The sequence below is a fragment of the Postia placenta genome (genome assembly GCF_002117355.1).
Source record: "Postia placenta MAD-698-R-SB12 unplaced genomic scaffold POSPLAscaffold_21, whole genome shotgun sequence".
NCBI classification, from domain to species: domain Eukaryota; kingdom Fungi; phylum Basidiomycota; class Agaricomycetes; order Polyporales; family Adustoporiaceae; genus Rhodonia; species Rhodonia placenta.
The window spans coordinates 128,016-143,976 of record NW_020169852.1 but is presented as its reverse complement, the minus strand read 5'-3'; the positions used below and the strand labels follow the sequence as shown (position 1 = coordinate 143,976).

Here is a 15,961-nt window from a genome sequence, read left to right as displayed (position 1 = left end):
CCGGGTTCGAGGAATCGACGAGAACGAGAGCACCAGCGTCGCTGAATGGGGGCTCTATGTGCAGTGCGTGGACCAAGGATAGCGATTAGGAAGATTGAGCACGGCATGATGCATGAGGTATCGTGAAGCGAGCGCGTCTTTCAAGCGTATCGCACTATTCCTGAGGGAAAACCGGGTGGGTACATGTCTCGTGTCTAGTCCAGCATAGACAGGTGGGGGGATTCTACAGAAGGCTAAATAACGGCAGCTCGAGAAAGTCGGCTCACATACGGGGCAGTTGTATCATCGGTGCTCAGTGCGAGTCGCGCCGATCCTCCATGGTAGCGTCGAGGCGGCAATGTCAGCACGTGGACCGCGCGGCCGACTCACTTGGATTGCTCTTGAGCCATTCGGGCGCCCAGTACGAGAGCTATTTGAAGTGCGAGGTCGAGCAAGAGAGCGCGGCGATGCTGTCATTCAGCCTCTGTAGCGAGGAAGCGGTGGGTATAAAGCGATCACCTGGTCGTGCAGGGACGCGTGGATTTTCCTCGACGATCGTGCAGTGGTCCGATGTCTGTATGCAGCAGTACCACCAGGCCCTTCGTCAATAGACCAATCGCCGAATGGTGTCTAGCATCACTCGTTGGTGGAATACGTGCAAAGATGGTCTGTTTGTCCGACTACCAGATCAATCAAACCTCTAGGTCATAGCGAGGATCTGGACTTGCGACTGAGAGGACGCTAAAATGATGGAGGTGACAGTCTTGGTGATGGGATCAGCGGCTTGTATGACGTGATCAAGGAATCAACTTACAGCATTGCCCTCATATACAATGCAATGAGGACAAACTATAGGTCCGACTAGAGGCTGCGGACTCAGTCGCGCTCGTCTTAGAGCGGGTATATAAATGCAGCGCCACAGTTGAGCTGAGCTGCCGCGTATGGTTGTTATGTTCCCATGCTTGCAGCACATCACGATCTAGCCGTAGAACTGAGTCAGGAAACGCCAGTGTTGCCCAACAGATGCGTCTCTTACCTAGTCTCTGCCGCCGCCTACAACGGAACTGTATATGCGACTGCTGACGATAACACGAGAAGGGGTCTGAGGCGGTCAACAGAATGAATCGAACCATGTGCATGGCTCAGAGACACCAGCAGATTGTCCTGATTGTACAACATGTGGTTCTGATGTTGCAGCAATGCACGGAAGGCGCGATCAGTGGCCACCATTTCTGCAAGGCGGTATCAGCTGCCATGCTTGGTCATTACGGCAGTGAAAGGAGTTACAATTCTTTTCGAAGCTTAAAGCCTGCCGCTTGTAGGAGCGGAATTGGAAGTCGGGGAAGATGATTTGCAGTATTGATCAGCATCGACGACACATGCTTGCAGTTTCCATATTCCACAGATCGACTGCCGCATCTCGCAGAAGACAGGCAGATTGATATACGGAAAGCTGATGCCCACAGGCTAGTCCACTAGGGCCTGAAGTGCTTTTCGGTCAGTCACCAACACCAGATCGCTGCCGTATGCACATACGGGTATATTGTCAAATGAGTTGGCATTGTACGTCATGCTGCTGCTAGCGATTGTCATGCATGCTAGGGATGCTCGGGCTCAAAAACGAGGTCAGATCTTGATGTCTGACAATTGCACTCCGTTCGGCCATATTGGTGGAGATCGTTCATTGAATAACAAGACCCTGTGTTGCGAACATCAGTAAACGGAATAAATGGACACAGATCCAACATACCGGATGTTCTCATCGGAAGGAAGGTGGTATGTATCGACGCCTGATAGACGCCACGCACGTGGCTGCATGCCACTGCCACCGCCGGAAATAAACTCCGAGATGCAGCTGATGGCCCGAGAGCTACAGACATCATAAGATAATATAGTGAATATGAGTGGACTAAGGCAATGCAATGCTCCTCAAAACAACTGTACTTCCCGTCCCTTGCCAGCAATCGCCAGGCACGGCCAGGGAGCACGTCTGGCTCATCAGTGAAGAGCGGAGAGGCTAGGATCAGTCCATTGTCGCCTGTGGCACATACGGAGGCTCCAATCGCGATGGTGTGTCGACCTTAACAGACCTTTCTGGGTATATTCAAGACCTGTGCGGCGGGTGCAAAGCGTAACAGAATGAGGTATAAGGCCAGATGTCAAAACCCGGCACCGTCTCTGTGGGTAATTTAGTTCGGATAAGACGACGTCAGTTACACGTGCACTTGCAGATGTACCAGAGAACATACCTTGATGATTTCCACCAGAGTGCCTCTACAAAAGGCACCACATCTCTTACTTCCTTTTGTCGATAAACGAGCAACTCTGGGTCCTCAGGTTCCGCAAGCGGTCCTATCGTCCACTCATCTCGAGCTTGGTCGCAATCCCGACACCACTCACGGACTCTGGCTACTTGCTGGGCATCTTCTTCCATGGTGCAGGCCTCACTATCCACTCTGGTATCGCCAGAACGTCTCCTCTGCATCCCTGAGACGATCGGCCGAGGTCGGCGAGGAAAGTAGAATATGTCGTCATCCGACGGGAGAAAGCAATATTCGGTGAAGGGGCGGAGGTAGTAATCATCAGGACACGCTGAGAGTTTGCCTGTTGCCCACAACCGTCTGTTGGGTAGCATCTCTGAAGACAGGGGTTCTGTCCACAACACATACTGTGAGATTATGCTGTACGCATGATTGATCTCCTTGTGGGGCAGCAACTCCTGCAAGATTTGCTGGTAGTGCAGTGGTCGCTTGCTCAATTTCCGACCCGCTCGAAAAATCATAGAATAGAGATCGGCGTCCAGCTCGTGCCATCCAAGCGAGCGATATGAACATGGTGCCGTCATGACGGAAGGTGTGATAGGGTGTCCCATGGTCGCGCATGAGTCTGGAGGGTGCTCGTCCTCTGCGATGACGTAATACTTGTATACCTGTGTCACCATAAGCACGCAATTGGTCAAGAGGGCGTACGATACATACAGTGCAATACTCAAGATCCTTCAAATGCTGAGGATGTGGTATTATCAACAAGCGGTTCGTTTCCCACAGTTCCCGGAGGTCGCGTCGAACTGCATGCGGTAGGTGAGGCTTCAAAGGACGGAGGGAACCATATCAACCACGCACGAAATATAATATTCTCAGGCTTGTGACAAAGGAAGGTGTCATAGTCGGTACGCATGTTGAATGTCATGTAGTCAATCTTTTGATTCACTTGTCAGCCACAAATTCAAAGTAGCAGTCATGCCTACTCACCAATAGCTGAGGCATGTCGGGAGGCAGTATATAACACGCATCTACATCAGCAGACACGCACCCAGTGATCATGCACCTCGGGTGAGGTCCGAAAGGAATGCGGTCCTTGGACGCCTCGCTTGCAGTGCGCACTCTCTTGGCAGGAACTTCATTAGTCTCTGTGTCCGGACACTGTTTCCGCTTCGGCGGGCGGGGCATGTCTTCGACTGGCGACTCTTGTTCAATGTGGAGGGAGGCCGGCTCGACTGCATCTGAGTGGACCAGCCTGATGATGGGTATCTGTACAAGAGCGTCTGTAGGTAATAAATGCTGGTAGTGGAGCGGTCGCTTGATGAATTCACGACCCACTCGAACTGTCATCAGATGCAGATTTGCACTCAGGTCATGCCACCCCAGCGAGCGATACGAGCTAGTAGCTGTCGCAACTGGGGATGTAGTGGTATCATCCCTGGGTTTGCCCGAGTCTGGAGGGTGCTCATCCTCTGCGATGACGTGGTATGTGTAGACCTACTCGACTGTGAGTACGGCGACCACCTGGAAGGGCATACCATACATACAGGGCGGGTATCGGGGTGATTTATATGATCGGGATGGGGTATCATGAAGAGGCGGTTCGTTTCCCATAGTAAACGCAGGTCGCGTCGGACTGCATGTGGGCTGTAAGAGAAGGTTTAAAGGACTGGCTATCAGCAAGCACGCACGGAATATGATGTTTGCAGGCGTGCTACAATGGACGGCATTAGAGTCAGTAGGCACGAGAAGCGTCGTGCAGTCGTTCTACAAAGCTGCCTTGTCAGCTGCGAGGCCGAAGTAGTAACCGCCATACTCACTAACGGTTGGGGCGTGTCGGGAGGCAGGATGTAGCACGCCTCCACCTCAGCAGACACGCAGCCCGTAATCATGCATCGAGGGTGAGGTCCAAAAAGATGGTCATCCTTGAGCTTTGACGCGTCGCTTGGACTGTCAGACAACGGCCTTCTCTTGATACGGACCTCATCGGTCGTCGGGTCCGCACACAAAATTCGCTTCGGCGGGCGAGCGGTGGCTTCAAGTGGAACGTATGGGTCAATACGGGGGAATACCGCGTGAACAGATTCCGAGTCGACGACCGTGATCTTTGTGCAGTCGTGGGTGGGTATGTACCCAATACCGAAAGTAGTGCGGTCCTCGGCCATGGTCGTGTCTCTCGCCGTGCCAGACATCCGCGCTCTCTTCATGCTGACTTCAACAGTCCTGGTGTCTGCGCATCGCTTCCGTTTCAAAGAACGGGAAACGTATTCTAATGCCAGGTCCACTGGATCTGGCTCGCCGTCCCCGCAGTCGCCGACGGGTGTATATTCAAGACCAAAGGACACTCCGTAGTCGGCCTTAGTTGCGTGGCTCCAAGTGTCAGGTTGCAGAGGTCTCTTTTCGTGGACTTCATCAGCCTTTGTGTCCACCGCCCGTCTCCGCTTTAGCGGGCGGATGCTGTCTTCGAGTGGCGAGGAGACCGCGCCCGCTTCAATGATCGTAATATTCGTGTCATCGCAAGTGGTAATATGCTCGGGATCGTCAACAAAATAGATGGATGATGCACGGCTGAGTCTACGGATGGGTGTAGCGGGAGGAGAGCTTTCGCCTGAAGATTCGCTGCCACTGGCAGTGTCGTCCGAAAGCGTAGGAATACTCATTTCGCGTGAGCGATGCTCAGCAGCGAGCGTGTGGGCCACGTCATGAGTATGGATGATGTGGTTGTCCATTTTTACGTCGAGTATATCGTACGTTCAGCGAAGTAGTGACGATGGCGTACCGCCCACAGCGTGCGCCACAATGCTTTTGGCGGCTGCTTAGTCAGCGCTTTTCTCGGAGATCCCCGACACCAATCCCATCCTGACTGGACGGCGTAGTCGATTTGGTGTACAGTGCGGTTAGGCTTACTCGAGCGTGGGACCCGGACAGAGATGGCTACACGTATCGAGTAGAGGACAAACTTCGGCAGCTCCGAATCCTCAATGCTCCAGCCACAGCTGTCGAAACCGAGCGCTTCTCGCCTCGTCGATCGTCATCCTGATTGGCGCTGGTTAAAGCAGCAAGCGTAAGCCCATTTCGGCAATTCCGCAGCGAGTTACTCCAAGGATGGCTCCCTTTCAGTCATTCCTGGACATTGTTGCAGCCTGCGACAACTACCGCATAGATGCAGACCGCACGTCCCTCACCACCTGGCGTCTAACCGCCCGTCCCACATCCCCTGCCATCGGCGTCCTGCGCCCAGAAATCGTAACCCAGCTTCGTGCGGAAGATGCCAAAGGCTCGGTCCCAGCATGGGAGTTCGCCACACACGAAGGCAGGCAGGTCGTCGGCTTCTCGTCTCACATCCACGGGCCGTCTGCACGCACGCGCGTCATGAAAGAGCTGTGTGAGCGCTGGCGGGACGAAGGGCGCTGGCCCGACGTGATCGGCCCACGGAAATGGCGGAACGAGATGTACGCGGTATACCGCAACCCGTTCGGCGTGCACGATGCGCTGCAGATAGACGACACCGATGACGACGAGGCGAACTATGCATTTATGATGGAGCGCTCCGCGTGCGCGCTCTTCGGCGTAGTGACGTACGGTGTGCACATGTCGATCTTCGAGGAGGACGAGGACCGGCATGGCGCGTTGGACTCTTGCCGCATGTGAGTGCCGACGCGTTCCAGAAGCAAGCAGACGTGGCCGGGCTACCTCGATAATACCGTCGCCGGAGGCATCCCGTGTGGGCTCGGCGCGTTCGAGAGCCTCGTCAAGGAGTCGATGGAGGAGGCTAGCCTTGCGGAAGACGTGGTCCGGACGCACGCGCGAGCAGCAGGCACTATAAGCTATTTCTTCCGGTGCGTCTGCTCGCGTACACTCATTGCGCCCTCCTCACCGCTGTGAACACAACGCACTGAAGAACGACTGCCGGATGGCTCCAACCTGAGATCCAGTAGGCCGCGCATTTGAGCTCGCCAGACCCAAAAAATCATCCACAATGACCACAGATATGTCTATGACCTCCGCATCCCCACCGGGGCAGATCCGGAAGCATATAAGCCGACGCCACTCGACGGCGAGGTTGAATCGTTCGACGTGAGCAGCGCGTTCTCGTAGTCGGTAGACATTCCCTCTGACGACGACCACAGCTCCTGTCCCTGGCCGAAGTTGTGTCGCGCATGCAACGGGGACTGTTCAAGCCCAACACGGCGCTGGGTGAGAATGCTGCTCTTGCGTGTGATGTGTGCTCACGCCATGTCGGACAGTGATCCTCGATTTCATGATCCGCCGCGGGTACGTCACGCCGGAGGACGAAGCGGAATACCAGGAGATCGTGACGCGCCTTCATGGGCGATTTGAGTATGAGAGGTGGTGATGCCACATCATATTTGCTGCCTGTGAGGTTACACATGTAGGGAACGACAAAATAAGAAAATGGCGCGCTGTTCATCTTTGATAGCAAAGGTGTAGTGCCAAATGGTCGCACAGGGTGCGTAATAATTATGTCAATGCACACAGACATTACTGACAGTGCTACTAGCAGCATGCGCTGGATTCAGCTGTTCCCAATAGGATTTGCTGTGAGTGGTATCCTGCTTGTTCGTTCCTCCATTAACTCTGTCTATAGCACGTCAACTGTACCTGTACTGTACCTGATTCCTCCTGAGACATCGTGTTGTGACTCGAGCCATATCTATGGGGATACTGCTTGTGTGGCAACATGGTCCTTAGAATATTGCAGCCGGCACAGAATCGTTTCCCCAGGACGTCAAGCCATCAGATGATCCGTGTGACTCAGGCGGCGGCCTTGGGTTTCTCAGAACACCAGTAAGCTTAGTCGAGAGCGGGTGGATACTTGAAGCCAGTAAAAATTCGCAAGACTAGACCAGTCCATCATGTAACGCAGCAAGATGTCTAAGTGGGTGTCTTTGCGTTTCCAAGCGCTGGCTGTTCTGCTGTTCTATGTGGTTGCGTGGGATGTCGAGAGGTTTGAAAGCTGTCAATGCTATTGGTCGACAAAGATCGACGCTACGACGGGTGCGGACGAGTGCCTTCGTCTTTGGAACAGGTTTGAAATCTCTCAGTCCTTTGTATATGGCACTGTTGTCTGAAGGTAAAATATGTACAGCCATATCTCAAAAGACGCAATAAGGTTGCCACCTTCTCCTGCTTCGCAATGTCGAGCGCTGCTGCTCAAAACACGACATCTCGGGCCGAGGTCTCTCCCAGCTATGAGTAGTTACTGTAAACTGTCATCCGTGCAGCGGCCGATCGCGAAGGACTGCGTGCTGCGACAAACCGCAAGCATATTGTTGTGGTTAGAATCAAACCGAGCTCGTGATTCCACGGCGCAACGATCACAGACCATCGATGCTCTCAAGCTCGACAACACAATTTATTGAGAATACACCAATGCACGAGAGCGCAACCGTACAGCATCTTTCTTCAAATTCAGCTTCTGGAAGTACATGACTAGCCTTGATAACACAACACGAATAAAGCATGCATGTGAGCATTAGAAAGCTGGATAATTTCGAATACGTAGACACGTACTTCATATATGGCATGCGCGGTCTCAGTTGAGATCTCCTTCATGAACATTCATGATTTCTGTGTATGGACGATCCATCAGCATTCCAGCAGGTTTAAAATTCGATATATGCTATGAAAACTGACAGTTGTTGTCACTTCCATCATTGGTGCCGCCATAATTGCTACTGTTGCCACCGGAATTGTTATTATCGTCGCTGCCGGAATTGTCGTCACTGTTGCCGCCAGAATTGTTATTGTCGCCGCCAGAATTGCTGCTGTCGTTGCTGTTGCTGCCGCTGGTGTTGTCCGTCGACCCTGCACCCGCGCTAGCGCTGCCACCGATACTTCCGGAGGTACCGAACGAAATACTCCCACCGCTGTCGGAGCCAGAGTTGTCGTTGTCAGACATTGTGGGCGATCGAGAAGTGAACTGCCGTGTGTGCACGTGTGTGTGAAGGGCGACGAACACTGCTGCTACCTGCAATACAGGACATGTATTTATACCCACCCTCCTGTTGGGCGAAGGCGCTGGCCTGCGCATCTATGACTGTGCACATGTCATCGAGGTGAAGGCGTGCGCAATAGAGGGACTGAATGGAATCGAAGATATGTCAGGAAAACCAAAAGCCTAGCACTGACTACAGAGGCTACATTGCTTGAACAAATTTAGATTCGGTGGTATGCAGTGTCCGGTGCTGTAGATGGAGGCATGGACGGTGGTTTGCGGTCCCGCGTGCTGACTATGCAGACCGTTTCGGGTTAATTGCGATCCACTCCGCAACATGCTTCATGAACCACACCTTCTAAGAGGTATGCCGTGTGGTCCGTTCCATACTGTGTGTCCCAGGTGTTAGGCGACGTCTCCCGCCCCGAGACCCTGTCATCATCTATTCGCCAGCTTGTCATCATGTCCCCGGGCACTCGTTGCCGGAGACGCCTCTGCTGATTAATTTCTATGACTTCCTAAACGGATTTGTTCCTAAGCATAAGGGGCTCCATTCCGCCATCAACATTATCCTCACCAACATCTGAACTGAAGATCAATGCCGTTCAGTGCAGTCGCTGCCTCCCCTCCTTGACGTAGCTACAACAGAGATACATGCAAGCCAACAGAAGACAGGGTAGTATCAATGTTTCAGAAGAGAACAGCATATATAGGCATGACGACATGATACTAGGTTTTGTTGACGGGCGAGCGCATCCAGCAGCGCCGCGATAGACCATCTAGAAATCTAGAGTAAGTGTATGAAGAGGAAGACATTTATCGCCATGTGCTATGAAATCGAATTAAACAACAGCTTGTGAAGCGCAGAGTAGGGACTCAGTCGAGAGAACAAAACAAAGCCGGATGCGCCCATCAGCGCTTAGTACCCGGGCCGCTGCCAGTTCAATGTGTCCTATTGGTCGATCAATTAATCATTCATCAACCGTGTGATAGCAGCTTTACGTTCGACGCTCAAATCATTCCTGTACAAAACGAAGACAGAGCCCTGGACTTTCAATATCCTATTCTTGTCTCTGTATAAGGGCCCACATGTCAACCCTAAGGTTACCCTGAGGTCAGCATATTCGTATATATTTCGTCATCTCTGCGCGCGAATTTGCGCCGCGAAACTTCAAGTTCTCGTTGGCTTAACAAACCAAGGATAGATATGTAGCTAGGCACAGGCAAGTCAAACATTTATAAGCAGGTTCCATATTAAACGCATTATTGTGTTGATCAGCCACAGCTCATAAAACTCACTATGGAGGATTCCAGCCTGCGAAGAGTCGAAGACTTGTACGTGGCTTTGCCCTTATAGCGGTAAGTAGTAGCTCGTGAGCAGGATCATATGTGGCTGATGATACTCTACAAGACGTCACGGGTAGGTGTATATAGTGTGTCTGTGACTCTGAGTCAGCGATAAGTTAAGAAGTATGCACGCGATGACGCTGTACCAGTCCTATTGGACGGGCGCGCGGTGTCTTGCTACGTGTTTAGCGCGCGAATCTCTGTGGCTCCTTGGTCTCCTCCGTGCTGCTTTCGTTTTTGCCCAGAAGCTTCGACAGGAGATGTCATGCTAGGAGCCTCAGATATCGTGCGAAAAAGCACAAGTCTCACTGCTTGAGAGATGGTCGTTGCCAGTTGCTCAATGCACTTGAAGGTTCATAACGCACAGCAGCACACAAGCCATATCATTCAAGGACTGGCGACGCGTTTTTGATCCAATTCCTACAATCCTGGTTATGTGCAGGTCCATCTTGTTGGCCAGTCATGGACGGATTGCACTTCCTTCCCGAATGTTACCTGAATGGAAAAAACCTCGCGATGATTAGTGCATACGAAGTTGTGAGGCTCTTCTCTTGTTCAATCCTCGCGAAGCTAACGCTTCCTTGTACATACACGATTGTTTGCCTGCCCAAGTATTGGACAGTGCTGTGGCGAGCCACATCCGACCGCGTTGCAGTGGTGCTCATGCCTCTCGGCGTCTTCTGCGGGTATTCGGAGCAGGCGAGCCACACACACTGACAACGACTTTCGCAGCCCGCCTACAACGCATGTTCGCCCGTTATCCTTCAAATGGTGTAGCACGCGTAGAACAACAGTGATCTTCTTCGCTGACTCTGTCTCTCGGCCTCACCGTAGCATGGCCCACTGGCGCTGCCACACTAACAGAGATGAATTTGTGCCACCTGCGCCGAACCGTTTGCATGTCTGCTACTCTTTCCACCCATGCTCATTGGTTCCATTTGTTGGAATGCCAATCCGTACATCGCCGCGCCCGTCCGCGCCCTGACCGTATGATTATTCCTATCGCATGGAGCGCGTGCTCGTTCCCATTCCGTATGCTCCCGCTTACTGTCTCGTATGCCAGTTACTGTATTTAGCTTAGTTTATGTTCCTGCCCAGCCGTACCTTATGCTGTGCGTCGGCCGAAGAGCTACCACATACTTCGTATATGTAGTTTCTGTGTTGTGTAGCGACACCCTCAGTCTTGCACTCGTGTTCCGAGCGCGCCGTACTGAGGATCGTCTGTGGAAGCTACAGACGTCACGTCGCTGCCTACGCTCTTATACCATTGTCTTCAGAAGGTACATCTACAAGCCACTAAAGGTGCTGACCCGTAGGTATAAATGCGAGGCTGGTGAACGGAGAGAGGGCATCCACCACTTTCACCTCTCTCTCCTGCAGCTGCCTCTGCGCGAACTCGAGAGTTCCTGCTAGTCAGTCCTCCAAGGTGAATAGCCAGTATACGGCGCCCAGGCCACAGTTCTAACCTAGCGTGGCCACAGTGACAGGCTCCTCAACGCGAGACGTTTTCGGCAGAATGGATACTCCTACTCAATACAAAGTCTATATCGGTCAATACTGTGACCCGGCACGACCCAATGACGATCCCAAGTACTGGGCGCTCATAGTCAAGAAGACCTCGCGGGACTTTGAAGGGAACTCTCACGCTACCAGTGATGTTTTCCGTGTTCGGGATGGCTTCCGCCTCGAGCACAAGAAATACGACGGTTACAATGCCTCGTTACTATACCGAGGCGCCGCACTTATCGGGTATCTGGAAACAACCCATCTCCAGGAGGCCGCGGCACTTCTCGAGAGCGATAATCCATACCGTGAAAATTACTATCGTTGGGCTCGCAAGGACAGGGTTGAGTGCGCCCTCTCCGTCCTACGGGATCAAGAATATTTCACGCCGCGGGGCGGGCCCTTCACGACCACTGTTCTGCAGAAAATGATAAAAAAAGTGCGGGACAATGTCGACCTCTTGGATTCTTCGGAGACCGAGGATTTGTGACAAGTGGCCATTGGTAATTCTCTTTTTCAGACCGATGGTTTCTCGTGCCAACGTCCACTACGTGCTACTAATCCACTCCTTGTGATCTTTGTTCTCGCGATCTTCATCCACTATACTCACGCTGTTCGTGTAGCCTCGCCTACTGTACCCGACCCAGGCGGTCAATAGAATTATCCTTATCATGATTGCGTCGCCGATTGCCCATCGTTCTTTGTGCCGTTTCAAGCCAGAGGTGTGGCGAATGGTCAAATTTCAAACCTCATCCCGCACAGATCACAAGTAGCAACAAATGTCCCTGACATTGACCGCATATTCTAATGTAATCTTCTCCAGGGCGCGCAAGAGATTCATGTGGCTTCTGAATCCGTGCTGGACGGTAAGTATCACTTGCGTCACGGCCGAAATACATGCCGTATCCAGGACCGGACCTTCCCACGCTCCTCAGGGCGCATCAGCGCACATGATCTGATCGCACTCGGCGCCTATACTGCTCGTTCGTGGCTTTGCAGCAAGTACGAAACTCGGTGTCCTCTCTTGCAAGACTCCTTTATCACGGTAGTTTCTACTCCAACACCTTGCATATTCAATGGTGCATTCATCACACTCCCAGGGCACCCAAGAGACTACCAAAATGTTGGACCCTTTGTGGAGGCTCGATCGTGCCCGGAGGAGGCTTACAGATCGGACGGGTGGGGGGTAACCATAGGGGCGGCCGCGGAGAGAACTTTTATAATGCGGCGCGGTACAGTCAGCTCGCCAGATGTTCCTTGCGGCCCATACCCGTCCAGCTCTTTCCCTATGTCCGCGTGCTGTGACTAGGTCTTCCGTCGGAGCCTCTCTAGTCCTTCGAAACAGTGCTGCATTTATCGCTCTAAGTGCATCGCTTTATCCCACCACCTCTCATTGTTCGTCAGCCAGCCCTGCAAATTCTCCTGTGGTTGTCGTGCCTCCAAAGCGAAAACGCTCCGTGAAGGTCCCTGAGGCTTCGAACTTGACAGCCGCAGAGCCAACCATAGCATCAGCCGACCCAGTACCTCTAATGGAATACCCTATAGCAGCAGCAACCGCTGCGGTTCTAGTCCTCAGCGAGCCGCTCCCAGGTCTCGCGGGTTCTACCGTATCGCCTCGCAGACGCGCATCCGCCCGCTCAACCACTAAGAAGAAGGTGAACTACACGGAAGCCACCACTGACGGCGAAGACGAACCCACAAACTTGGCCGCAGGAGATGGGAACGAGGGACAGCTCACGGCGCTGGACGACGAATCAGCGGAGGCGAAACCGAGGGAGAAGCGTACACGGCGCAAGAAGGACGCGGAGCCCGTGGTGTATGACATACCCGCTGTGGAACGGAAGCAAACCAGTTTCACAGGTGCCGTTGCTCATTTGACCACCGATTGCTTGTCCTGATGTTCGTTGTCGCTCAGGTCGCCTCGGCTACGCGTGTCTCAACACCATCTTGCGTCTGCGCAAGCCAGAGCCTGTTTTCTGCTCGCGCACGTGCCGACTTGATACGATTCGTAAGAATGGCATTGAGTTCGCGAAGGACCTCGGGCGCAGGAACGCTACGGATCTCCTCGAAATGATTGAGGTGCGTTTAATCTCGTGTCTATCTTTTATGAGCCGCATGAATGTTAACACATCCCATGCAGTGGAACGAGGAGAACAAAATCCGCTTTTTCCGCGTATCTTCGGAGATGTTCCCGTTCGCGTCGCACAAGGTGCATGGGTATGACTTGACGTACGCGCACGAGGAGCTCAAGGTACATGTTTGACTCTCACAATGATATCTGGAGGCCTAACCATTGCTTGATGTGTTCGGAACTTTGCGCATATAGGCTGCCGGGGCACTAGCAAAGCACTACGGCCATCGACTCACTACCCATCCCGGCCAGTTCACACAACTCGCGTCGCCTCGTGAGGATGTCGTCGAAGCAAGTGTGCGAGAACTTGATTGTGAGTCTCGTCTCAGAATTCGGCTCAGGCACCGGCGGATATATGCGCCTGTGTCTGTACTGCGGCAGTCGCAAAGTATGTTGATTGTTCATTGTCTCAATAGATCATTGCCAGATGATGCGCTACATGAATCTTGACCAGGACAGTGTGATCATCATCCACATGGGGGTGCGTTTTCATTCCCTGTCACGACGTGTCCCATGTCACCGTGCTAATGCATTTGTGCCTGCAGGGCGTGTACGGCGACAAGGACGGTGCGCTCGCACGTTTCCGCGAGAATTACACGACGAAGCTCACGGATGAGATGAAGGCGCGACTCGTGCTCGAGAATGACGAAATGTGTTACAACCCAGACGAGCTGCTCCCTATATGCGAGGAGCTGAGTATCCCCATGGTGGTACGTTGCGCTAGGGTTCATAACAATATGTTACTTACTCTGCGCTTCTCACAGCTGGATTACCATCACAATTGGATCAATGTATGTTCCCTCCACGCCTGGTGGCTGCATGCTGACTGATGCGTGTGCCAGCCGAGTGTGCTCCCATTTCCGGAGCTCTTGCCTCGCATTGCGGCAACATGGACGCGGAAGGGCATCCGGCAAAAGCAGCACCTCAGCGAGCCGCGTCCGGGCGCAGAGAGCGTCATGGAGAAGCACGCTGACCGGTGCCAAGAGCTGCCCGAAGTTCTCGTCGGCGACGACGTCGATCTAATGATTGAGGTCTGCCCCGCGTCTCTTAGTCCAACGTCCAAGCAACTCTGACCAATGAATATAGGCAAAGGACAAGGAACAGGCCGTGTTCCACCTATATCGCATTTACGGTCTCGAGCCCGTTATTAATGCGAATCTGCGCCCGGAGAAACCGCCGAAACCGTTCATCCGCGTAAAAGGGCGCGCAGCTGCCGATGACGACGAGGGCGATGGAGAGGATGCCGCTGAGGAGGTAGACGAAGATGGTGCGCGCGCGACGAGGGCGAAGACGCGCGTAAAGAGGACGAAAGCGGACGTGGCAGAAGAGGGTGCGGATGAGCTCACGCCTAGCGCTACCGGTGAATCCGGGGAAGCGGCGCCCACCATGGTGACACCTACGTCGTCACCGATAAAGCGTGCGCCGAAGCCGAGACGCACAGCGACGAACGTCATCGCATCGCAGGCCGAAATCGAGGTTGCCGCCGATCCCATGCCATTGAAGCGCAAGTCGCGCTCGAAGCCTGATCCCGCGTCCTCGCCGAAGAAGCGGCGAACAGTATCTAAGCTGATGACGAAGGCACGCGAGCTGATCAATCAGGAAGAGGACGTGCAGCCTGTTGACGGAGCGCGCGCGGAGGATGTAGAAGCGGACGAGCATCCTGAGGCTGTGATGGCAGAGGAAACGGAAACAATTACGGACGAGGTTGGCACTTGTGCAAGCGGAAGGGCCAGAGCGGTGTCGGGAACAGTAAAGTCTTGATGTCTGGGTCAGTCGTACATTTGTGCCTGTATGCTAGTGCTCTTACATATCTTATCCGGTCGGCGCTGCCGTCAAGGCCCATCAGCGCAGAGGTTCGCGGTGCCGGTCTCACACAGCGACGAATGTTGACATTTTAGCCTCTGAGCGTTTACCACAGCGATAGCTATGTGTTCACGAACACACTTCAAGCTTCAAGGTTTATCCCGGCTATGGCCTGTTTCCAAGGAATACACTAAAGCGGATATAAAGCTGGATTCAACTTAATAATAATGAAAAGGAATACACTAACGCACAGTGAGTTATAAGAGACGCTACTCGTGAGATGATCAACCGTCTCTGGAAGCTTATAGGCGTGGAGATGACAGTTACTTGACTCGTCGAGGAGTATGAATCAGCGACCCACCCTCCATTTACTGATTTTCCGATCTAATGCAGTAGAAGAGCGAACTAGAAGGACAACACCCCCCTCGAAGGTTCCGGCGCTCCAGCATGAGACCGGTTGGGTTACTCTAGTGTGCCGACACCAGAATCCTCTTTCGGGGTTAGTGTCGAAGTATGCAGCCTGGATTTGGAAACTATATGCAGACCATTTGGAAATGCAAGCTTTGCCTATCTTGTCTCGAAAGGCTGCGCGTACGAAACGGTGTGGCATGAGTCCTTTCGAATGCACTGCTGCAGCCAGCAGGCCCAATGGTCGACCCCTTGATACTCCACAACTGCGAAATGGTTCAATTCACAACGCGCACATTCTTCTGTTGGAGTTCATTCAGCGTCTCATTCGCCAGTTGTATACCGCATCGGCGAACCACAAACGAACGTGAGCGAAAAACTGAATCCTAGTCCGCTGGTGAGTTCCAATATCCATCTTCGAGTCATGACCACGTCTTCTGGTCCTACAAAAAGTTAATATCTATTCTGCTGAGTCTCAGCTCTGTGTGCCACTTGCATTAATATACGACAATTGCCCGCGCTAACACGATTATCCACAGATATTTCCTCCTTGGGATAATTAATGTGCGA

General features: G+C 52.9%; 3 protein-coding genes across 3 annotated transcripts; 2 read left to right on the top strand and 1 right to left on the bottom strand.

Moving 5' to 3' along the window:
• Positions 1-1,605: 1,605 nt before the first annotated feature.
• On the bottom strand, positions 1,606-4,969 carry POSPLADRAFT_1158920 (hypothetical protein; the record flags this gene model as incomplete). The annotated part of the gene is given in 11 exon segments (XM_024487382.1): positions 1,606-1,678; positions 1,730-1,849; positions 1,924-2,017; positions 2,031-2,157; positions 2,267-2,331; positions 2,380-2,908; positions 2,958-3,046; positions 3,102-3,188; positions 3,231-3,271; positions 3,292-3,737; positions 4,061-4,969. The coding sequence occupies 11 exon segments, from the start codon at positions 4,967-4,969 to the stop codon at positions 1,606-1,608; spliced, it is 2,580 nt and encodes an 859-aa protein (XP_024333561.1).
• Positions 4,970-5,345: 376 nt separating this feature from the next.
• Positions 5,346-7,106, top strand: POSPLADRAFT_1159045 (hypothetical protein; the record flags this gene model as incomplete). Its single annotated transcript, XM_024487391.1, has 8 exons — positions 5,346-5,887; positions 5,909-6,079; positions 6,230-6,317; positions 6,371-6,437; positions 6,488-6,515; positions 6,682-6,711; positions 6,754-6,802; positions 6,954-7,106. The coding sequence occupies 8 exons, from the start codon at positions 5,346-5,348 to the stop codon at positions 7,104-7,106; spliced, it is 1,128 nt and encodes a 375-aa protein (XP_024333560.1).
• A 3,956-nt stretch (positions 7,107-11,062) lies between these two features.
• POSPLADRAFT_1158891 (hypothetical protein) lies at positions 11,063-14,941 on the top strand (the record flags this gene model as incomplete). The annotated part of the gene is made up of 12 exons (XM_024487377.1): positions 11,063-11,488; positions 11,673-11,771; positions 11,873-11,915; positions 12,454-12,909; positions 12,965-13,128; positions 13,190-13,300; positions 13,376-13,493; positions 13,597-13,661; positions 13,726-13,890; positions 13,945-13,971; positions 14,023-14,211; positions 14,267-14,941. The coding sequence occupies 12 exons, from the start codon at positions 11,063-11,065 to the stop codon at positions 14,939-14,941; spliced, it is 2,538 nt and encodes an 845-aa protein (XP_024333559.1).
• Between the last annotated feature and the right edge of the window lie 1,020 nt (positions 14,942-15,961).